This window comes from Pteropus medius, unplaced genomic scaffold, assembly GCF_902729225.1.
Source record: "Pteropus medius unplaced genomic scaffold, Ma_sr-lr_union100, whole genome shotgun sequence".
NCBI classification, from domain to species: domain Eukaryota; kingdom Metazoa; phylum Chordata; class Mammalia; order Chiroptera; family Pteropodidae; genus Pteropus; species Pteropus medius.
The window spans coordinates 4,203,800-4,225,375 of NW_024351648.1; the positions used below are offsets into that span (position 1 = coordinate 4,203,800).

The 21,576-nt window shown below is 51.1% G+C and overlaps 1 protein-coding gene and 1 long non-coding RNA gene across 6 annotated transcripts in view; both read right to left on the reverse strand.

Moving 5' to 3' along the window:
- ADAMTS17 (ADAM metallopeptidase with thrombospondin type 1 motif 17) overlaps positions 1-21,576 on the reverse strand; it is a 273,147-nt gene that overhangs the window by 86,165 nt on the left and 165,406 nt on the right. For all 5 annotated transcript variants that reach the window (XM_039844085.1, XM_039844086.1, XM_039844084.1 and 2 more), the window contains exons 17-19: positions 17,338-17,495; positions 14,354-14,513; positions 11,677-11,812 (exon numbers count right to left, since the gene is read on the reverse strand). In XM_039844085.1, coding sequence (XP_039700019.1) covers positions 11,677-11,812; positions 14,354-14,513; positions 17,338-17,495 — 454 coding nt within the window. The remainder of the gene's footprint in view (positions 1-11,676; positions 11,813-14,353; positions 14,514-17,337; positions 17,496-21,576) is intronic.
- Positions 18,071-20,367, reverse strand: LOC120587349 (uncharacterized). The gene is made up of 2 exons (XR_005648934.1): positions 19,332-20,367; positions 18,071-18,602 (listed from the first exon to the last, which is right to left on the reverse strand). It is a non-coding gene; the product is annotated as an uncharacterized LOC120587349 (long non-coding RNA).

Below are 21,576 nucleotides of genomic sequence, written 5' to 3' on the forward strand. Positions count from 1 at the left end.
GCGGGTGCTCCTGTTCTGGGAGCAACCCTACCACTTAAAAGCCCTAAGTTTCTGTGGAGCTTCCTGACTCCATGGCTGTCCCCACCCCGGAGTCCTGCTGGAGGCTGACAAACCCCACAGGCAGAGCTGCAGACAGGCCCACGGGCATCCCCGGATGTGGACAGAGCAGACCTGGACCCAGCTGTCACGGGTTGACTGTGGCTCATCAGACTGCTCCCACGTTCTGGCTTCATCCACAGAGATGTCACAGAGACTTGCGAAGTGCTCCGCTGACCTGACCTACCACCCGCTAAGTCTGCCAGGCACGGAGTGTTCTCATTAAACGCTCCCTCGTTTGGGGTAGGCACGCAGCCTTCTTTTCAAAAATGCATACACAAACCATCTGTCTAAATCATCGCTATGTCTTCCAGTTTTTCCAGGGGTTGACAGCACTGTTCTTGGGACCTGCCCATTTGTCCATTTGGGAAACTGGAACCCACCCTGACTTCTGGCTCTTCTCTCATTGGCCACAATATCATAGAGCCGATCTGCAGAGCCTTGGAGGTGACATCTGTACAGTTCTGTTGCATCTTGGATCGCATTTCCTCCTGGAACGGGGCTTTGGATAGTTTTTAAAAATCCTAATGATAACAGTGATCATAAAAATGACATATTTAGCACTTACTGTGTGCCAGGAACTGTCCTAAGCAACTTATTTCTATTAACTCATGTAATTCACATGACAGCCTCATGAGGTAGGTGCTATCTGTGTCCCCTGTTTTACGGAGGTTGAATGGCCTGGCCGAGGTCCCCCCGTGGCAGCTGCGGAGCTGGGATGGGAACGCAGCAGCTGAGCCCTTGTTCTTGAATTTGGACACGCGCTGCTCCCCGGGGCTCGGGCTCTGCCTTCTTGTTCAGCCCTGGGCACTGCGCTCTCTTCTGTGTGCATCCTTCTTCCTGGCCCGGTTCTAACCCCTGTCTCCTTGCCGAAAAGCAGCAGTGGGCTGGAGCTGCATTTTGGCCTCACTGGGCTTCTCATGCCCAGTTTTTCTTACTTTGAAGGTTGCTTTAATAAACAACAAAAAGCCGTCTTGGTTGAACCCTTGTAAGCAGGACTGGGCCTGCGTTGCCGGCCGAGGTCCCCGATCATGGTCCATTTGCCCTCGCCACGGGCCACTCTACCTGGTGCTCTTGCGCCTTCACGTCTGGCTCATCCAGAGCGGCTGGGTGGCCTCCCGGTCCTGGTCTGTCTATGATAACGCAGTCAGAATGGAACCTTCCAGAATTCCCACGACCTGCAGAGATGTGTCCACACCTTCTTTAGCTACGGGCTCAGAATTAGCTCTCTTTTGACCTTTACTTCTCTGTTTTTGAAAAGCCTCAGAGGGGTCTGTGCTTAACCCTTTCCTGACGGCGAAGGTGATCCCCAAATGGGCAGGTGAGCAGAAAATGACACGGTCGGCCACTGTTTCCCAGGCTTTTGTCACTGTCGCTCCGATGATTCTTCCTTCCTGGTTTGTGAGGATTAAAGTCAGAGTAACATGCTTTCACAGCACCCTTCGTCTCCCGAAAGGACAGTGGGGAATGCTTTGCCTACACACGTGGGCGACCAGTTGCCTGAGCGTCACCCCCGTCTCCCTGTCTCTGGGTGCCCTCTCCCCTCAAAAGCCTGGGCTCTGGGCCTTGTCATCCTCCTACTCTCAGAATAGGAGATAAATGACTGGCCTTTCGTTCTTGGATTTTTGCATGCACTGTGCCATTCGAGTCACAGAAACCAATCCACCAAACCTCACTGTTCTCACTATATTTCTTTTTTTTTTTAATTATTATTTTTGTTTTTCGATTACAGTTTTCACCACTCTTCTTGAGTTAAAAGCTCAAGTAACCTTGGTTATCGTATGCGTGGCTCTCGGCGTGGTGACTGGGCCAGCATCACCAGAGAACTCGCTGGCAACGCGTATCCTCGAGTCCTTCCCTCGAGCGACTAAATCGGAACCCGCAGGAGCCGGCCCGGGAAGCCCCAGGGGTTCCGGGGCAGGGGACCCATGGCGCACGCTGTGAAAACGAATCCCCCGAGGCCCACATCCTGTTCCTGACGAGCTCCCTGAGAATGGCCGCACCTCCAGTTGCCCTCTGTCCTCCCTGATGACTCACTGGACAGGTGAGGCTGAAATGATTTCCCTTCCTGGTCGCGGGACGTGTGTCGGGCTCTCACGGAAGGGAACCCCGGCTGAGGCGTGTGCATGGTGTGGGCCAGAGCACACTCTCTCTCCCTCCACAGCGCTACCCTCTGCTCTCAGCGCCATCAGGAGTCCCTCTTGGAAATGATGTATTTCTAGTTCCCTGGGCTCCTTCCTTCGGTGACATTTAATTCCAAACACAGGGGAGCAGAGGGAGGGCTGGCAGGACCCGCACTCCACATCCATCCCTGTCGGGCATAACTTCATCGCTCTTACGTGCCACCGTCCTACCAGCCTGGTCTGTAACGAGCCACCTGGGCACGACACGTCTGCGGAGCCTCTAGTCACACACCGAGCCCGTGACCCAATCTCGGGCTTTGAGTGACATCGAGACCCTTTCATAATCCCTTTTTCTTCCCCGAGTTCTACCCCCGTCCTGCCGAGAATATTATCTCAAGTTCACAAATACAGAGCTCGGACACATTCACGAGGTCAGAAATGAACCGCTCGAGACCTTTCTGCTGTTTCGATTTACCCCGAAATATATATAAATTGTATAAACTCGTTCTGAAGAGAAAGAGAATCTTGGCATATGCTGGGACCTTACTTTAATCTTTCATTACCTGGAAAACACCAGCCTAAGTTAAATGATGTACTTACGCACCGTGTGTGTGTGTATCTGTGTGTGTGTGTGTCTGCCTTAAGAAATGACGAATAACCCATAAAATGCTGGGGTCCGACAGCTGGCTGATGTTTGTCATTAAGACAGGTCTGTGGCTGAGCAGTGACGACGGTTTTGGCATTCGTCGAGTGCTTACTTGGGATGAAGGAATTTAGAGGCATTACTTCACCTAATCTTCTCAAGACTTCAACGAGCGAGGTTCTAACATCCCAATCTATAGAGGGGGAGATCAGGTAACTTGCCCATGGGTTCGCCTGTGGCTCACGGTGCCACAGAGACCCGATCCGTGACCTTGACCAAGTCCACGATCGCGGTGACCCCACGCGAGGCTGCCCCTAGGTAATATGGAGAGAGCACTTCACTCTTTTTCTGATTAGCAAGCCTGACAAATGGTTTGCCTTGGTGCCTCTACATAATAAGAACATAATAGTCTTTTGTTCCCAACTTTAAAATGAATCCATTTAAATAAAGGCCATAGGAAAGTAGGACCGGGTAAGGAAGGATCGAAGAGATTTCTGACAGAGTGGAATGAGAAGGGCTACTGTGAGGGTTCAAGACTGAGTCAAAGTCAGAGTCAGGTCAAGTTCAAGTTGAGGTAGGCTGTGGGCAGGACACGGTGTAGATAAAGTTTACCGCCGAGGGTGAGTGATTAAGCAGGGGCCGAGGGAACACACGCCGGGGTCTCAAAGCAGCCTCTGACCTTTTGTCAACGGAGCATCTGTCTGGGCCAGACATTTGCTCCCCAGTGGGTAAACGCTCATGCCGCTAGAATGAACCCTAATTTCAACACAGTGCCGCTGACCACAGAGCCCACGAGCCCTCCTACGCTGTGGACGCCATCGGGCACTGGAGCAGCACACTTGAGTTTCCAGTGCCTTCTTGGCACACAGTGGGTGCTTTACAAATATCTGTTGAATTGACAAGGTCCTCGTCCTTGTGGGGAACGAAACAAAAAAGACAGGGAACAATTAACAAAGGCCTAAACGGATTCCTGTAATGGGAGTGACAGGTGTCCTGCTTGTAACTGGCACTTGGCCTTGGGGAATTCATTATTTGGCCACAGCGGACACGTTGGAGGTGTCAGAGGCCATGAGTTTGATTCCTAAATGGGCAGGTTTAGCTTCTTACCCAGAAGGTCTCAGACCTGGGACGCAGATGACCTCTCACCAGTCCAGGCCACTGCTCGGTAGGGTCTGAGTGAGGGTGTGAGGGTCCCTCCCAGCCTCTCTGAGCCCAGCGTCAGCTGGCTGGGCGTGGGGGTGAGTCGTCTTGTTATACACACAGGACGGCATCGCTGCCAGCACCTCTCCCTGCCCCGCAGACACTGCTCATACGCACACAGGCCTCCCGGGACACCGCCTTCTATGTGAACCCCTGGTCTCAGGTGGCTGAATTTCCGAATTTTAATTTCTTTTCCAGCATGGATCCAGATAACGCTAAGAACAAGCGAGCAGACTGACCAACTCTATAGCATTTAGTAAAATTTCCCTAGTGTTTAATTTCAAAAGCTCACACCTCTGGCTGCATGTGTCACTTGCAGGGAAGGAGGCCACCACGGCTTCCTCGCAACGCCCTCTGGGCTGAGTGCATCACCATGTATCTGCTGACTCCCCTTGTCCCATCTTTGAATATCTATTTAAAGGTACCCTGGTCAAAAGTGTCCTGTCATGCCATGATAGAAGCAGATTATATTGAAAGTAGGAAGTCCTTGGTTTGAGTTCTACTTGCTACTGGCACACACAACCTTGGTTAAATTACTTAACAACAAAGCATCGCGACGTCTTCATCTGTAAAACGGGGTGACTGCCCAGCTTCCCAGCCCCTTCCCCTTGTCGCCTTCCTGCTGACAGGCAGGAATGGACTGGTCCACTCCTTGGGTTTCTGCCATCTCCATAATTTATACCTCACCAAGAAAACCACAAGGTTTCGGTTTTAAGATTCTCTCCTTCCACAATAAATTCATTTTCAAATATTCCTTTGAGAAAGCGACACGTTTCTCTGGGATTGATGGGAACGACCTGAATTGTCAGCAGGGAAGCAGGAGGACAGCCGAATGGAGCTTAACCCCCGGTGGCTGACGTCACGGGACCTCGTGGCGCTTCTCTTCCATCGTGACACCTGGCAGGTCACACTCCAGGGACTAGCACTTGTGCGGGTACAATCTGGGGCTTAAAAGAACCAAGAGAAGTCTGGGACTGGTCACAGGTTGTACCCCATCCAGTCTCCTGCACTGACCATCACACAGCTGCTGACGTCGAAGGTTCTCCTCCGCGAGTGGTCAGTAATTCAATCTCTGCCCTTCTCATAGGTCTGCTCGGGTTTTCTATTTCTACTTTATTCGATTTTGGTAGTTTGCGCCTTTCCAGGGCTTTGTCCATCTCATCTTAGTTACCTAATTTACTGGTTCAACTGTTTATGGTATTCCTTTACAGTCTTTTATTTCTGCAAGGTCTGTAGAAACGTTCCTTCTTTCATTTCTGATTTTAGTAATTTGAGTCTTCTCTTATTTTTCATTCTAGCCAAATGGCTGTCGATTTTTGTTCTCTTCAATAATCGGTTGTGGTTTTACTGATTTTTCTCACTGATTTCTGTCCTATTCTTTATTATTTCCTTCCTTCTGCATGTTTTCGATTTAGTTGTTCTACTTTCCCAACGTCTTAATGTGGAAAGTTAGCTATTAATTTGAAATATTTCTTCTTCTTTTTTGATATGGATGTTTACAACTTTAAATTGTTCCCTAAGGACAGACAGCTTTAATGACATTCTCTAAGCTTTGGCTTATTGTGTCTTCATTTTCATTTATCTGACAGTATTGACGAAATTCTCTTATGATTTTTCTTTGATCCATTGGGTTATTTAGGAAGTGTTTTGTTTAATTTCTACATATTTGTGAGTGTCCAAAAATTTCTTTCTGTTGTTGATTTCTAATTTTATTCCATTATGATCAGGGAATATACTCTGCATCATTTCGATCCTTTTATATTTGATATTTGTTTAATGGCTGGATGCTCAATGCTCTTTATATTTTACTACTCAGGAAAGTCAGGAAGAGAGCAGGACTTCTGAGCTGGTCCCAGGGTCTACGTGCAAAGCATTTCTCAGCAGGATTCTGTTACCTGTGAACCTGTCATCTGGGAATTCTCTTGCCTTCTATAATGACCAATGGGAGAGGCGTTCAAATGATCAAAGGGTTAATTAAGGAGAAAAAAACCCCAGAATTTTAAAATTCAAGACGACACTCTGAAATGCTTTCTCTTTCTCCATCTGGAATGTTCCCCAATTTAGACCACTAAGTAAAGGCTTCAAAACTTTAAATACAAGCGAGGTTCTGGAATTTGGGTAGTGCCAGAAAAAAGTTCTAGAATTCATCCATATTTCTCCTCACCGTTCACACACCATCAGTAGGGTACGTAACAGACCAATGGTGCCAGTCGCCATTTTTTTGGTTCAGGCGCTTTTTCTTTATTTCACATGGGTTATGGGACACCCCTCATCCCAGACCTGCGGCCACATGTCCAGACATCTGAGAGAGGGGGGCCACTCTGGAGACCCCCGGTTGTCACTATTGACCTGTAGGAATGTACAATGGCCTCCCACCCCAGGAGTGGTCCTGAGTCTCAGGCTCCCGTCCTGCCACACGGGGGGCTGGAGTGCCAAGGGTGGCCTCCTCTAGCCCCCCGTATCTAGGACGTGATGTTGAGAGGGGTGACACTCACATTTACTCATTTTATTTTATAAAAAAGAAAAGCTTCAAGTTTCAGACTAGCTAGAAACGGATTAAATGAATGGTATTTTTTCAGATTTTGGCTGTGCCTAAAGGTCCATATGTTCCAGGCTTCATTCTTAAGTCATGATGACACACACACACACTCACGCACATACATACTCACATACACCCACACACATACACGCACATGCTCACACACACACATACGTACACGCCCACACCCCACACACTCACACATGCCCATACACATGCACACACTCTCACACACACACCCACACACACTCACACCAACATACACCCATACCACACATACACAGTCACACGCACCCACACACCTCCCACACACACGCTCACACTTACACACACACACACACACACCATGGAACATGCTTTCATAAAAACATGAGGAATTCCATTTAATTTTAAATCCAAATGCACTTCCTTACAGATGACTTATTCAATTCGATTGCCAGTAAGATATTTAATATTCTTTTCTGAATCACCCTAATTCAATATGCAGTATAGTGTGTACTGCCTGGAAGAAATTCAAATCATAAATACTACAGAGAAATATCTAGCAGCTTGGAACTGACTTCTCAAGTGGCCAATCCGCGCCGAGAGGCTGCACGAATGTTACATCTGGGGCAGTGTGAGCCGTGGAGCGGACGCGGCCACCTCCCGTCACACCCCCCGTCGTCAGCAGGGTGACAATGGCCGGCTGCAGTCGCAACAGCCGAGCGGACTCGTGATTTCTGCCCCTCCGGCCAATGCCGGGGCCAGGGTCGCCGGTGTGTGTGCGTCGCTGTGCGCGAGGCTGGACAGGGCCATCCGCTCCGCGTGCCAGATCCCAGATTCTGCCCGGTTACGGCGGGGCCTGGGATCGGTGTCCGCGGAGCACGGGGCAGGATTCCGGTAAAGAGGGGCTAATGGCGTGCAGTTGGGAAGGTCAAGGAAACTGCTAGCCACTCGATGGAAAAAGGTGAAAGAAAATTAAAGGGAGATCGGGGGGAATCAAGGAACATGTAGGAGAAAAAGACCAACATCTCCGTTGTTCTAAAGGTCGAAGGGTAACCATGACGCGGGAAGGCGCTTCCGCCTCGCCAGGTTCACCAGTGAGTTGCATTCTGGCTTCTTCTATAAAGTTTGCGGCACTGGGGGGCGGGCTTGGGCCCCCGCTTCTGGGTTACAGGCTCTGTCTCCTCATCAGCGCCCCCACCTGGGGCAGCCGTTTGTCCACCACGCCCCGCACATCTCCAACCCCAGCCTCGGATTCTACTGATGGATTAATTCTGGTCGTCTGAGGTCAACCTCTGCATTTCTTCACTTACCAGCCTGAGCCCGCGAGGCTTAAGAAACACTCATAACAACTAGATCACGCTAGGCAATAATTCAAGTTTTATCATTCGAATATGTGTGCGTGTACACAGAATATCTGTATGTAATATATATACACATATGTACGTTGCGTATGTATATCCATGCATGTGTGTGTGTAAATAAGTAAAAACTAGGATATTTAAGAGTTTTAAAATCTATCAGATCACACATTTCTTTAGCCAAACGATATGTATTCTTTGAGGAGCCATGGCACTTTATTTTCATGCTTTACTTAGGGGGCGATCACTCCGTAAGTTATATAAATGTCTAATCGCTATACTGTACGCCTGAAACTAATATAGTAGTGAATGTCGGCTGTAATTGAAAAATAAAAAAAATTGAAAAAGTTTAAAAAAATGAATAAAAAAAAAGAAAACAAAAGAAACAGTACGAAATCAGGTGGTTCAAAATAAACACACCAACAAACAAAACCGGCCAGGAGGAGGCATCCGGGCATTTGTTATCCAGGCTCTGAGGCGAATTCCAGGTGCTGTCTTCTGTTTTACTAATTTTTTTTTTTCCTCTGCTTTTGGAAGTTCCATTCATTCTTTAAGTCTGATCCAGAAGATTTTACGGAGTTGGGAAAGGAACAGAAGGCAGCGGAGAATGGTGAGGAGGGAAAAACATGTATTTGTCAAGTTACATGGGAGGAAAGACGTGTCTTTCTCACCCCTAAATACCTCGTACCTAGAACAGGGCCCGGTGAAGGGGAAAATGCTCCCTAAACACATGTGGAATGAATGGAATTACTGGCGTTGTACTGTGTGCTCAAGGCCATGCTGGACGCTTTTAAGAAGAGTGGCGAACAGGCAATTAAAAGTAACTCGATTTAACGGCGTGCCCTCCTCCGTTTAATAAGAATGCATCCCACGGGGTGGTACCATCAGAGCTCGGGCTCGGCTGAGGCTGTAGCTTCAGCATTTCAGTGGGCGAAACCGGAGTGATACCTAAGGCAGAGCCAGCAAACCTATTGCTTAAGGGCCAAGACCGGCCTGAAGACGGTTTTTGTGCAGCCCAGGGGCTAAGAACGGTCTTGACATTTTTAAAAGGGTCATAAAACAAAACAAAGAAAAATAGACATCGGAGACCACAGGTGGCCTGCAAAGCCAAAAATATTTACTATCTAGCGGTTTACAGAAAATGTTTGCTGACCCTTGTTCTAAGGAGATGCCAGGAATGTGCTTCTGGAGTTACTTTTAGTCTAAAATGTGTTTGGCCTGAATCCGTGTTCGAACCTGAGGACACTGCGGGACTCAGGCCCTGTCAAGACCCTCTGTGAGCCACCTCGGGCCACACGCACGCATGGGGTTCTTTGTCCAAGCTGCACCTCTGTTGACTCACGCTTGCTTACGTGACACTTTTCCTAGGTGTTTTCCTACGTATCGATCAGAGGGCTTCGCGATGGAATCCATCTGGACTCTAGTTGAAACACTCAAAATGCGACCTGATTACTTCTCTTCCGTCTTTCGTTAAATCTGGGAAAGTTTGGGTCATCGTTTCTTCAGTGATTATTTTGTTTCCTTCTTTTCTCCTGCTCCTGTGACTTTAATTACACTCGGATTAGCCTGCTTCTTATTGCACCACAGGTCACCCGGTCTCTGTCATTGTCAACGACCTTTGCTTTCCATCGTCCAGAACGGATAACTACAGTCTTCTATCTTCAAGTTCACTGGTCTTTTTTTCATTATCTCCAATCTGCTATTTGACCCATGGAGTGATTTTTTTTTTTTTAATTTTCAGATATTGTCATTTCGGACCTAAAATCTGGCTCTTTTTCAAAGTGTTTCATCTTTTCTGCTTAGATTTCCCATGTGCTCGTTGATTATGACCATATTTTTCCTTATGTCTCCAAGCATCGTTCTAATAGCTGCTTTGAAATTCCTGTCTACTAACCCCAACGTGTCATCTAGAAGTCAGTTTTCATTAACTGCCTTCTCTCATGAGTATGGGTCACATTTTTCTGTTTCTTCGTATGTCTAATAATTTCAGATTGATCCTGAACGTTGTGAATGCCATGTTGATTGACAGCGGTGCTGTTCAACAGACATAAAGTGTGAGCCACATATGTAATTTTAATTTTTTACTATCCACATTAAAAAAGAAACAGGTAAAATTTTGATTGTAGTAACACTGTTTTTGACCACTGTATCCAAATATTATTTCAACTTGTAATCAATAATAAACATTAACATATTTTACAATCCCTTCCCATACTAAATCTTTGAAATCTGGTATTTTATATTTACAACACTTCTCTATTTGGACAATCTAGTGGTTAGCACATTGATCGGCACAGCTGTAGAGTATCATTCTAGAAAAACATTGAAGGCGGGCCCAGTACAAGCTCCATCATTATGGAAAGCGAAATCCTGACAGTTTTTAAACTTTACTCCTTGGCGTTCTGCCTTGGTGCCTTGGCCTGCAGAGAGATGAGGGGGCTGCTGATCACCCTGGGCTGCTCTTTCCCATGAAATATGTGTCTCGACTCAATGAAAGCAGCTCTGATTTCATGTTTCATGTATTTGGTTTCTGTGCATAATTAAAAAAATATTTTGATACTAAAAAAAAAAAAAACATAAATGACTTTAAAATATTATTCTCGAACGGATCCCTAATCATGTCCTTGAACCCATGCTGACCTTTCCTTCTCTTGATTCACCTACCCTACTTTCTAATCACGTCACAAAAGCCAGGCCATCTCTGCTTTCAGGAGAAGAGACGGTGGCCTGTCCGATCTCTGAGTCTACACAGTGGCAAGTCCTTCCTTCTTTGGCCCCGTGTGTGATTGATTGATTGATCGATTGATTGAGCGATCGACTGATGGATTTGTAGGATGGCTGCTCATATTCAAGATGCTCAGGAAGACTTCCTAAAGTGAGCTGTTCCTCAAGGCCTTCAGCCTTAGGGTAGAATTTCATAATTTGCCAAGAAACACGTAAAATCAATGGAACGAGTCTCGCCTTCTCGCTTTCCTGCCCGTCTTTCGTCCCTAACGCACGTTTTACCAGTTCGACAAATCAAAGGACGTTGGCACAAAAACCAAACGCTTTGTGAAATGTTTTGCACCAGGCAAGTGACACAAGTTGAGCTTAAGAACCCCCAAAACTGCCACGTCAAAAGTGCAACCTCTTTACAAAAGGTAAACGTACCTCGACCGGATACACAGAACCACAGAATGAAACCAAGCACCTCAAACCCAGAGCAGAACAGGAGGCTGGGGCGAAATCACACAATGCGACAGAGTCATACAGTTCCATGCAAAAGCCTGCGAAAACGTGACCGGAAATAAGGCGGCTTAACTGGTGAGCACGTTTCCCACAGTTCGTCTTGGCTGACGGCCCAAGAGAATCCACTTCGGACCACGTGAGTACAACATGGCTGTGAAAGGTCTGATGGATCCCAAACAGCGAACAGCAAGACACACACTCACTGGCCTAATTTCAGCGACCGAAACAGGCCGACCGTGAGCACTAGCCAGCGTGCGCTCACTCACTCCCCGGCACTCACTGTGTATGATGAGGGCTATTTTTTTTTCTTTACGAGATGCTCTTAATGGTCTCCTATAAGATACCTTCCAGCTGGGGTCGTACTTTTCCATCCGCGTTCTGGCTCAGTAGCCAGAAATTCAGTATTTTCAGCAAGCATTGCTCACTCAGCAACAACAGGGCGCGGCACGATGCATCACCACCCCCTCTGGCGGGTGCCGCTGCACCCCCATCGGCGGTCCTTACCGTGCCTGGCAAGGGTGTGAGTTGCACCTTCGGACCTGGGGCTCCGGACGGCTGGCTGGAGGGCAGTCACTGTCGTTCACCAGTGTCGTGGTCTTGTTCACGATTCGCGTGCAGGACACGACGCTTCTGCGTTGCCCTGGAAACCAGAACGCGGGAAGCTGAGAGGCCATTGCTGCACGTGCCTGGCCCGGCCCCTCGTCCGTGCTCGCGTAGGAGCGTTCGGGGGCATCCTTTGATCAGTGTGTCACTTATGTGACTGCCGTGATGCCTTATTGGCTGTCAAAGAGTCAAGGAGGGAGAGCCATAACCTTAGTGATGAGGGTGTGTAAGACATGGTAAGAGCAGTAGGAAATGTCTAGAACAGGATTGGAAAGAGGCAACATCTCAGAGCACCTGTGTCCTTATAGCAAGGGATTCACTGAGGCCAAAGTTCTGATTTGGGTCTTTAATTTCCACTGGAGACTGCCGACCTCTTCATCTGTTCGCTTGGTGTTTAAAGCCTGTGAAGTCCGGCCTCTGTAAATACCCACCCATCAGCCCTCGCGAGAGGTCATGCTGCCTATTATAGAGTCTCCGCTTGCCGGAGAGGAGTGAGAACCAGGGAGGCTGGTCTGGAGGAGACTCGGGGACCTGCGTCCTGCAGGCAGGTGTTTGAGAGCTGGTCTGAGAACTCGTCCAGCCAGCCAGCTGCTACCTATGCCTAAGTATCTATCACCTGCTCCTGGGAACTTGCACTAACCGTTATCCCAGCCAGATGTGACCATTTTCCTGGGTGTTCCCAAAGCACCTGACACACCGCTTGGCCCTGACTTTGTCCAGGAGGCAAATGATTGCGGCTGGGTGGGTGGCCTCTGGAGCCAGGCTGTCTGGGTCCAAGCGTGGCTTGATCATGACCACAGTAAGAGTATTGTCAACGATAAGCCACCATGCTTCTGCGCCTCAGATCCTGCCACCGGGCTGGCTCACTTCGCCTCGCTGTGCCTCAGGGTTGAAATGAACTGATACGTAGCAAGTGCTTAGAGCAGAGCCTGACAAGGGTCGACACTTCATGTTAGCTATATTCCTGTTATTACGATTACCATTCAGGAAGTGTGGCAATAAAAGATTAATAGGACGTCAAGTACAGCTATCTGGCTCCCAGCCTCCTTGCTCGGCCCGTCTCCAGGGGAACTGGTCGCGTCGGGCTGACTCGATACTGTGGAGTCCCCGAGCTACGCGGTCAGTGTGACTCCCGCCCACGACCATGGCCGTGCGTTGTACAGAAAGCACGGAGGCGGCTGGAGCCAGATTGCCACTTTGGCTGCAGGTCTGACAACTGCATCGGGGAGCCGGGAGACATCAGTGTCATAAAAGGATGTCGCTGGGCGGGCCAGCAGTGACAGCCGAACGGCACTCCCCCTGCCCCCTGCCGAGGGGAGCCTGTTCACTGGCCCAGTGGCCCATGCTTAGTTCGCAGGAAGTTGCTGGAGAAGAACAGAACAGAGCAGTCAGGGACGTGGGCTCTGGCTGCACTTGGAGGCTGGAGGGCCGTACGCAGAGGGGCAGCTGAGGGACAGGGGGACAGGTGCAGAGTGGAAGGGTGACAGGGCCGACGGTGGAATCCTGAAGCCACGTCATCTGCCATGTGGCCGCTTAAGAGACTGAGAGCAAACCCTGGTGGCGGTCGCCCAAGACGCAAAGACGCGAGAAGGAAGTCACAGCTGCCTCGGCCAGTGTCTGACGGGCCCGACCGCATTACCGCTGGAATCCCCGCCCGGCACAAGTGGGACAAGCCACTTAGTGGCACACTCCTTACGTGCCGGACATCTGACTAACGTTCTCATCTCAGCGGACAAGAGCTGCACAGGCCTGGGGGTGCGTGGGGCTGGGCCCTGGCTCCGCCCTGCCGTCCCACGCTCTGGGCTGGCGCTGCAGAGTCCAAGTCATCCTTCCGCCCTAACTCCGTGCCCATCACAACCCTGTGTCCCACCTCCCGTGACCCCACCCTGGGTCCCTTCAAGGCCACAAATTCCACTGGACTGGGGGCTGCTGCAGGCCTTCAGAACAGCTTCCTGTGGCAGCTCCTAAACTGCGTGGTAACGAATGCACAGCCTTCTGCGCACACTGACTTATGCAGCGTGACAGCCTCTTCCCTGCAGTGGGCCTGAAGGCTGCGCACCCCACTTTAGAGGCGAGGCAATGCAGGTACAGAGAGGGCAACGCATTTGCTCAAACGTGGCAGCGAATCGTGAAGCCAGACTCAACGCTGCAAACGTTCCACCGAACTTATAGGACTTGCCCTCCCACGGGAGCCTGTGCTGGGGTCACTGTGGCAAAGAGGAAAGAGCGTATTTGGAGGCAGAAGCATCTTCTCGTGTTTCTCCACCAAGTGGCAACATATGAAGGTCTCCTCTGTTCCTTCCCCGGGTCCCCTGTCACACCTGTGGCGTAGCCGGACATGGGCCAACCCCACCCACCGCAGACCAGAGTCGGAGAGCCCCGTGTGGGTACAGCTCCAACGCGCAGGATTCTGGCCGCCGCTGCCCAGGCATTCTGCACAATCTGCAGGGGGATGTGGTTACGCTTCCGTGGAAACGCAGGTTTGGTGGCCAGCCTGTCGCGTGGCTTCACTCCTCCTCCCCGTGGCGAGGCCCCGCCCCCGAGCCCGCCCCCGAGCCCGCCCCCGAGCCCGGCTCACCTCCGCCGCACTGCACGCTGCACTCCTCCCAGCCGCTGTGGGTCCAGAGGAACAGCGCGTCCTGCGGCTTCTCCGGCTCGCTTTGGTTTTCGGCCGTGTGGTTCACGGGGATGGTGTATTCGTAGTGGATTCCGTAATTCTGGTCGTGAAACAGCAACACCTGCATGGGCAGCGGAAGATGAAGCCATTTCTGAAATCTCACCGTAGCTCGCTGCAGTTGCTGAATGAGCAAGCAGAGCCATGCTTAGGGGGCGGTGGGGTTGGGGACCAGCTCTTTTCCAGGTTGCAAAACAGGGACGGGTGTCATAGATACTGAAGTTGGGACGGGAGTCCATGCGAGTCACCAGCAGGGACTTCTGCTTTTCCCTCTGGAGACAGGACGGGTTCGGAGGAGGAATCTGGGGACACGCAAGGGTGTGGGTTCTAACCGCACTTTATGTGGAGCTGCTCCACGCAGAGGAACGTGCCCACAAACTCGGCCACGACGTTGCCCTCGCAGACAAGGACACCGATATCCTGCTTTTTACCTAGAAGGGCATCGCAGCACGTAGCACCCATCGCTCTACTTCTTTGATAATGAACGTCCCTCTTCCCTGCCCTGGCACCAGTCATTGCTACGTGTAATGCGGGGTCAAAGGCAAACGCTGCCCACCGCGGGGGGACCCATGGACGTCGGCTTGGGAGTCCTAGGGTCCATGAGCCTGCCCACTGCAAAGGGGCTAGGAAGAGGAGGATGCCCACGGGGTGGCAGAGACCTGGCTCAGGGCTTAAATCTGGGAGTAAGGGGTGGGATGCCATCCCTCAGCCTGGGGACTGTGGGATCTGAAATCCTGGTGAGTGAGCAGACAGATGGGCCCACTCTTTGGCGATGCGTGTGACAAGCCCTATAAGAACAGAGGTGCTCTGCTGGCTTGATCTCTCTATGCAAAGGGTGCAAATTAATAGTGCAAAACAGGTCCTCACGGGGGAGCTTAAATTGGCTTGGCTGTGGGTCCTCCTGGGTCTAAGTAGCAAGTTCACTTCCAGCCCGGTGAGGGCAGGGAGGGCAGGCCAGCAGAAATTAAAGACGGAATGCGCAGGGCCCATTTTGACTCGGGGGAGGCCAGGTGGAAAGTGTGCCAGAAACGGGAGCAATCTCCCCCCACCCCAATCCCAAGCATCTCCCAGCCTGCGGGGGCTTGGGTATTAGGGTGGGGTGGGGTGCTAAGAGCTGCCCAAAGTGCATAAACATCGAATTCTCCAAGAAACAGACTTGCAGCAACGCGTTTGGAAAAATGCCTCCAATTAAAAAAAAAACAAAGCTCTTTAAAAGAACTCTTTATTATCTGAGTATGGGAATAAAACTGGTGAATCGAGAGTCCATATGAAACCAATTTAATGCAGTTTTGCAGCCACGAATAATCTGTGTGCATGTGCATAATTGATTTCAAATGCGGGTCCCTGCAGCTCTACGGGTCAGCCTGAGCCTGCAACCAATGCGTCCACCTGGATTGGGGACACTGGAATTCTATTTACAGGCAGAGGGGCACCTCTTGTTTCCAGGTTTAAAAACTTGAAGTAACATTCCTATTTCGAGAGAGAACAGCGATTAACATTAACGAGGGCTGGGACTTCGGCCGTGACAGCTGCCGCTTTCTCTGAAATTTGTTTATTGTGGCCTGAATGAATCCAGGCTGTGCATTTGCTTTAACGGGCTGACGATTCGCTCTCAGGGTATGAAAGCTTTTCAGAGAGATGGAGAATGTACCCACTTGGCATTTGCTACAGAAAGCGAATGTACGTGCCAACAGGTGGTAATACTTGGGTATGGGTTTCATCTTGTCCTTTGCCTCTTCTTTTAGCTCCTCTGCATAACTGCTTTTAAATCAGAAAAGGAGGACTTGTCCTACTGACATACTAGGAAACGATCTTCTCACCGGGGAATGGCTTGGGTACAGGCTCTTGGGCTCAGAAATTGACTTGCGATGCTCTATCTGCAGATTTAGTGGGCCGAGTGTTGCAGTGACAGATTCTGACAGTTTACGTCAGGCACAGAACCCGCTCGCTTTGCTCTCATCAGAAACTGTAACTACCTAGGGCCACCGTGGGTGACGCTGCACTAGGTGCTGGAGTCATGAGCAGACCTGTCTGCTTAGGAGATTCCTGGGACGTAGCCAAGGAATTCTTTGGGTGTCGCCAAACCTCAAATGGCTGCAGGTTGCTGGAAGCCACAAATTAATGGGGAAAAAGAACTTGCAAGCGGAGACTCTGCCAAGCACTGAGGACAAAATATGCTTTGATGACTGACGCACAAGCTGCCACACATCTGTTCTTTGGAGGGAGACACAGAATCGATAATTCTGAGCTATCAGAAGTTAGCCACGAGGACTCCCGGGTCCACAAACAGTGCAGTTCCTATCCCTGGGGATCTCCGATGACATTAAAGGAGGCACAACCGGATGTTTGCGTGGTTTGTGCGGGGTCCTGGTGGGTGCGACATCGGTGTGCAGACCCGGCCTGACCGCACAGGTTCCACGAGCCCCCCGCCCCGAGAGCAAACGTCCCCACGGAACCTGCTTCTCCCTCCCGATTCCCCAGTGCTTGTTGCAAGCCAGGTCTGGGGCATCTGCGTGGTGTTGGTTTGGAGGGAAACCGTCAACGGCTCCTTGCCAAAAGGTCACATGCAATGCGGATGTGCAAACTTCGGGGCGGATCTATGCCATCTGATGTGAAAACACGGACTGTGAGGGGGGCCAAATGCCTTAGCATCTCCTTCCTGGAGGCGGTTCCTTTTGAAAAAGATGGGAGCTCTGCCAGGGAGATTCTGAAGCATGCCAAAAAAGGGATTAGATAAGATCAAGAGAGAGACTTGGGCTGCAGGTGGCCAGGTAAACCACCAGGAACCAGGTGCATCCGCCTCCTCCACGGGGCCCCAGGGACGACGTAAACTGGGGGACTCCTTAGAGCCTTAGTCTCAAGTCAAATGCAAAAGCATGGCACGTTACCATCAAGTGCAGTGGAGTTTTGGTCGGTCCCTTAGCAGAAATTTTCTCCCACAGGCCCCTCCGGACGTAGCGCACGATTGTGCCCGCGATCTGGAACTCCCCGGGGAGCTGTATCTTCCAGTCGCTGTTGATGGATCTCTTGCTGGAGTCTCTGAGAGCTGGAAAGAAAACGGCACCCATGGAGTCACGGGGACTCGGTCTTTCTTTAAGGGAATCGGGGTGTCCTGAGTGATGAGTCAGAGGCTCCGTCCTCCCCAGGGATAGGAGGGAGGCCTGAAGAGCGAGCGAGCTCACTGTGAGCCGAGAACAAGAGCCTGGCCCACAGAGAGCACACAGCCCCAGACCCACAGGCCACACCGAGAGAATCGTCCTGTCAGCCTGCTGCTTTCAGTGGGGGCTGCCTGTCTCAGCATCGGCTCAGAGTGGGGGTCTGGGGAGACGCTGGACGCCAGAGACGACCACAGCCCAGACACGTTCCGCTCACCTCACAGCACAGGGTTTTCTGCTGGATGAATGGATTCTATTTTAATGTGTCTCGGGCTACAAACAGGTTTTGCTGCTTCAGCGAAACTCATCGAATCATTTCAGTTACTGCCCTGGGCAGCCTGACTCCAGCATCTCTTAAGGCTTTGATAACCTTGTGTTAGTAAAGTGAACGTTCCTTCAAGAAATAAGCGTTCGTCTCAGGAAGTACAAACTGCCAGTTATAAAAATAGTCACATGGAATACGGAGTACAGCGTAGGGAATACAGGCAATAATATTATAATAGCTGTGTAGGTGCCAGCTGGGTACTACATTTATTGGGGTGATCCCTTTGATTATAATTATGTAATTACATAAACTATATAAATTATATAAATGTCTGATCACATGTCATACACCTGAAACTAATATATTATATGTCAACTGTACTTGAAAAAGAAATTAATTAAAAACAAACAAAAAGAAGTAAGCGTTATTCTATTCAATATGAGAGTCCAGGAAGCTGCCCACAGACGTGGCGGTGATGCTTGGCTGGGTGGGGTCCGAGTGTGGGGGCTGCCACAGCCCAGTCCCTGGGCCTCGGGTGTGACCTTGGCTTACTCGCTCCTCCACTCGGTACAAAAGGTGTTGGGAGAGGCAAGGACTCAACGTTTCGCCGAGTGGCCATAAGCAAGAATCTGATTTTTCATACGAGCCACGTACTTCCTATTATCCGAGTGCTCACCAGTGACTCTTTAGGTCTCATCACTTGAAGGCATGTCATTCCCAGGAGCAGAGCACTCTGCAGAGAAATTGTTATTTCTGTTTTGCTACGTTATTTAGGAAAGAAAAAAAAAAACAAACTAGAACCTGCTCTGGCACTTAGGAGAAGGTGACGAATGACGAGGTGACAGTCTTTACGTCCCTCCAGAAAATGAACCTCCTAGCACACCCTCACGCCACCCCCACGGCAAGTGAAGCTGGAACCCCCTACGCCCCAAATGCTCACAGTGACCCCGGAAACCTGATCAGCCCACACACAGCGAAATCGGGTTCGAGTCCATTCTCTACTCGCTGCTTCCCGAGGCCAGCAATCAAGTGGCCGCATTTAATACCGATTTTGGACAATGAGAGGTGAAACCAAAAAGGGGTTTTGGTTAACTTTCAATTTGTGAGCCCCAGGCTGGGTTAAGATCCAGGGGGGCTGGTCCTGGTCAGGCCACAAGCAGCTGGGGGATTGCTGGGCCTCTGCTCCCTTGTCTCTAGGACAGTGTGGTCCCAGGGCTCGCCCCTGCCCAGCCGGGCTCTGAGGGGGACGCACACCCGGGACTCCTGGCTTACAGGAAGTGCCGAGAGCGAGCCGGAGAAGCAGGAAGGGCTGCCTTCCAGCGGAGCCACTTCCTGTGGGGTTCAGACCCAGGGCGGTGCACACTGAGCGGCTACGGACCGCAGTATGACATCTCCACCGCTGGATTCCCCACATTTCCCTTCAAGAAATGCTACCCGCTGTAAGAACTTCCCGGATACTCACGATCGCTGCTTTTTCTCATCTCTGCTGCCACCGGCAAGCCACCATTTAAGGGGCACGGTGTCCGCTTTTGCTCCTTCCTACACTTCTGCCTGTTTCATCTTCCCCAAACTCTCTAAAGTAAAGGGTTACTGCCGGCTCTCTGTATCCACGGGTTTTATATCCGCGGATTCAACCAACCGTGGATCGAAAACAGTATTTGTGACTCACAACTGGGAATCCACGGATGTGGGGGGCTGACTATGCACGTTCCATGCCGTTCCGTAAAAGGGACTCGAGCGTCAGCGGATTTTGGTACCTGCGGTCCTGGAACTAAGCCCCCCGCAAATACCGGGGGACGACTGCATGTACCTCTTCTCACAGATGAGGAAAAGGGGGCACAGAGAGGTTAAGGAACCGTCTGAAGTCACACAGCTATTGTGGAGTGGAGAACTGAACCTAAACAGACAAAGCTCAGTACTTTCATCACCCCGATTTTGAATCCCACGTTCCTAGGTTATAGCATCAGGACAGAATTCTATGGCAAATGCTGAAATGTGCAGATGTCATACTTGGTCTTGAAGAGAACGGACTCCAGGCTCTAATCACTATAGGCGCTCATCTTCTATATACTTTTATAGAAAAAACTAACCTTATAGATTTTCGAAGCTTCTAGTGAACTAATAACTTAAAATACAGTTGGTTACACCAATTATTGGTGAATCTAAGTGGACGCTTGCACCCCAGGACCCTTACCAACATAAGCTTCGGACCCCGAGCTCCGGAAGGCCTGGCACGCTACGCATGCCTCACACTGGCTCCTGGCCTCTGCTCCCCACTCGGCCCTGTTAGTGTATTTCCCCGGCCCTTTTTGAAAAGTCCTTTAAAGTGACTTATTGAAGTATAAACTGAAAACCACCTGCTTCCAGCCAGAAGTCAAACATCTGAGAGGTCAGGAGTGGGAAGGACAGGAAAAGGTGCAGGAGGGGACACCTGGAGATTATCAAACCGTTTGCAGAGACACTGTGCAGCAATGTGGGGACCGGCCTGGGGAGCCCCATGGCTGTGGGTGAGACACAGAGGACTGATGCAGAACCCGCTGGGGTCTGGGGCGTGCCACCCTGGACCCCAGAGCAGGGGTCTTGCTGGTCAGCTGGCAGGGGTGCTGGGTGGGCTGCAGGCTGGGTCACGGAGGTCACGGAGTAGTGAGTGAGCTCAAGGAACAAGGGACGGGAGCGGGAGAGGCCGGCTACCCCAGAGCGGCCGATAGGGGAGGAACACACGAGAGCGCGCAGTGCTGGCGTCCAGCACTCTGGGGACAGAAGCCTCGCTTTACAGCACTGTCATTGCCCAAGGAGTCAATGTCCCCACCATGGCGGATTTCAAGTTATCCACGTGAGCTCGGTGAAGGCCGAGCTGGGAAGAGACGGGAAGAAACCGCTCCCCCAGGGCACGCCCCGCTGCCAGGGCGCTCTGAGTTCTTGAGGCGCCTGGCTTTGCTTCAAGGTCCTGGTCTGGAGCTGCTGAGCTGGGGAAATGTCACAGTCATAGCTTTGGGTGGGTGGAAGAGAGGGGAGCTCTTAAGGCCCAGCAATAAACTTCGCCTGCCCAGGCTCTGCCTGTGGCCATCGCCACAGAGGCCGCACACTTCCCCGCACTGCAAAAGCAGCTTTTCAACTGTCCCCGGTCCCCCGCTGAGAGCCGGGACCTCCTCCTCACGGCAGTTTGACCATGAGGACAATCCCTCACGCGTTTTGCAGTGGGAGGACACGCAGAGGCAGCCGAACGTCGACGGCCGGCAGTTCCACGAAGTACGGGGAGCACGTCGAGCCTGGCTTCGGTGTGCGTGTCTGGTCCGTGCCGCTCTGCTAAAATCGGAATTTGACGCCTGACGATCCTTCGAAAGGGCGACACTTCAGCCTCAGAGGTTCAGCTGGAACATCGAGATCGTCAACAGCAGCGAGTAAACGGGTCCAGTGCAGACTCTGCTGATAAAACCACCTTGTACGACCCTGCCAGCTCTAGACAGCAAGAACGCAGATGACCTCCCGGCCCGTCTGTGGCAGTCCCTGCCTCCGAGCCAGAGCCAGAGCCAGAGCCAGAGCCAGTGAGGAGGGGGCCCCGGGGCCCCGGGGCCCCGGGTGGCCACGAGTCCTTTCCAAGGCCCTGTACGTGACATTGCATTCTTTTCTTAGAGAAGGCCCCGGAATTAAATGCATTTTGGGCCTCACGAGTCCCCATCCCTCTCAGTCCCTGGGCGCCGGGGGGT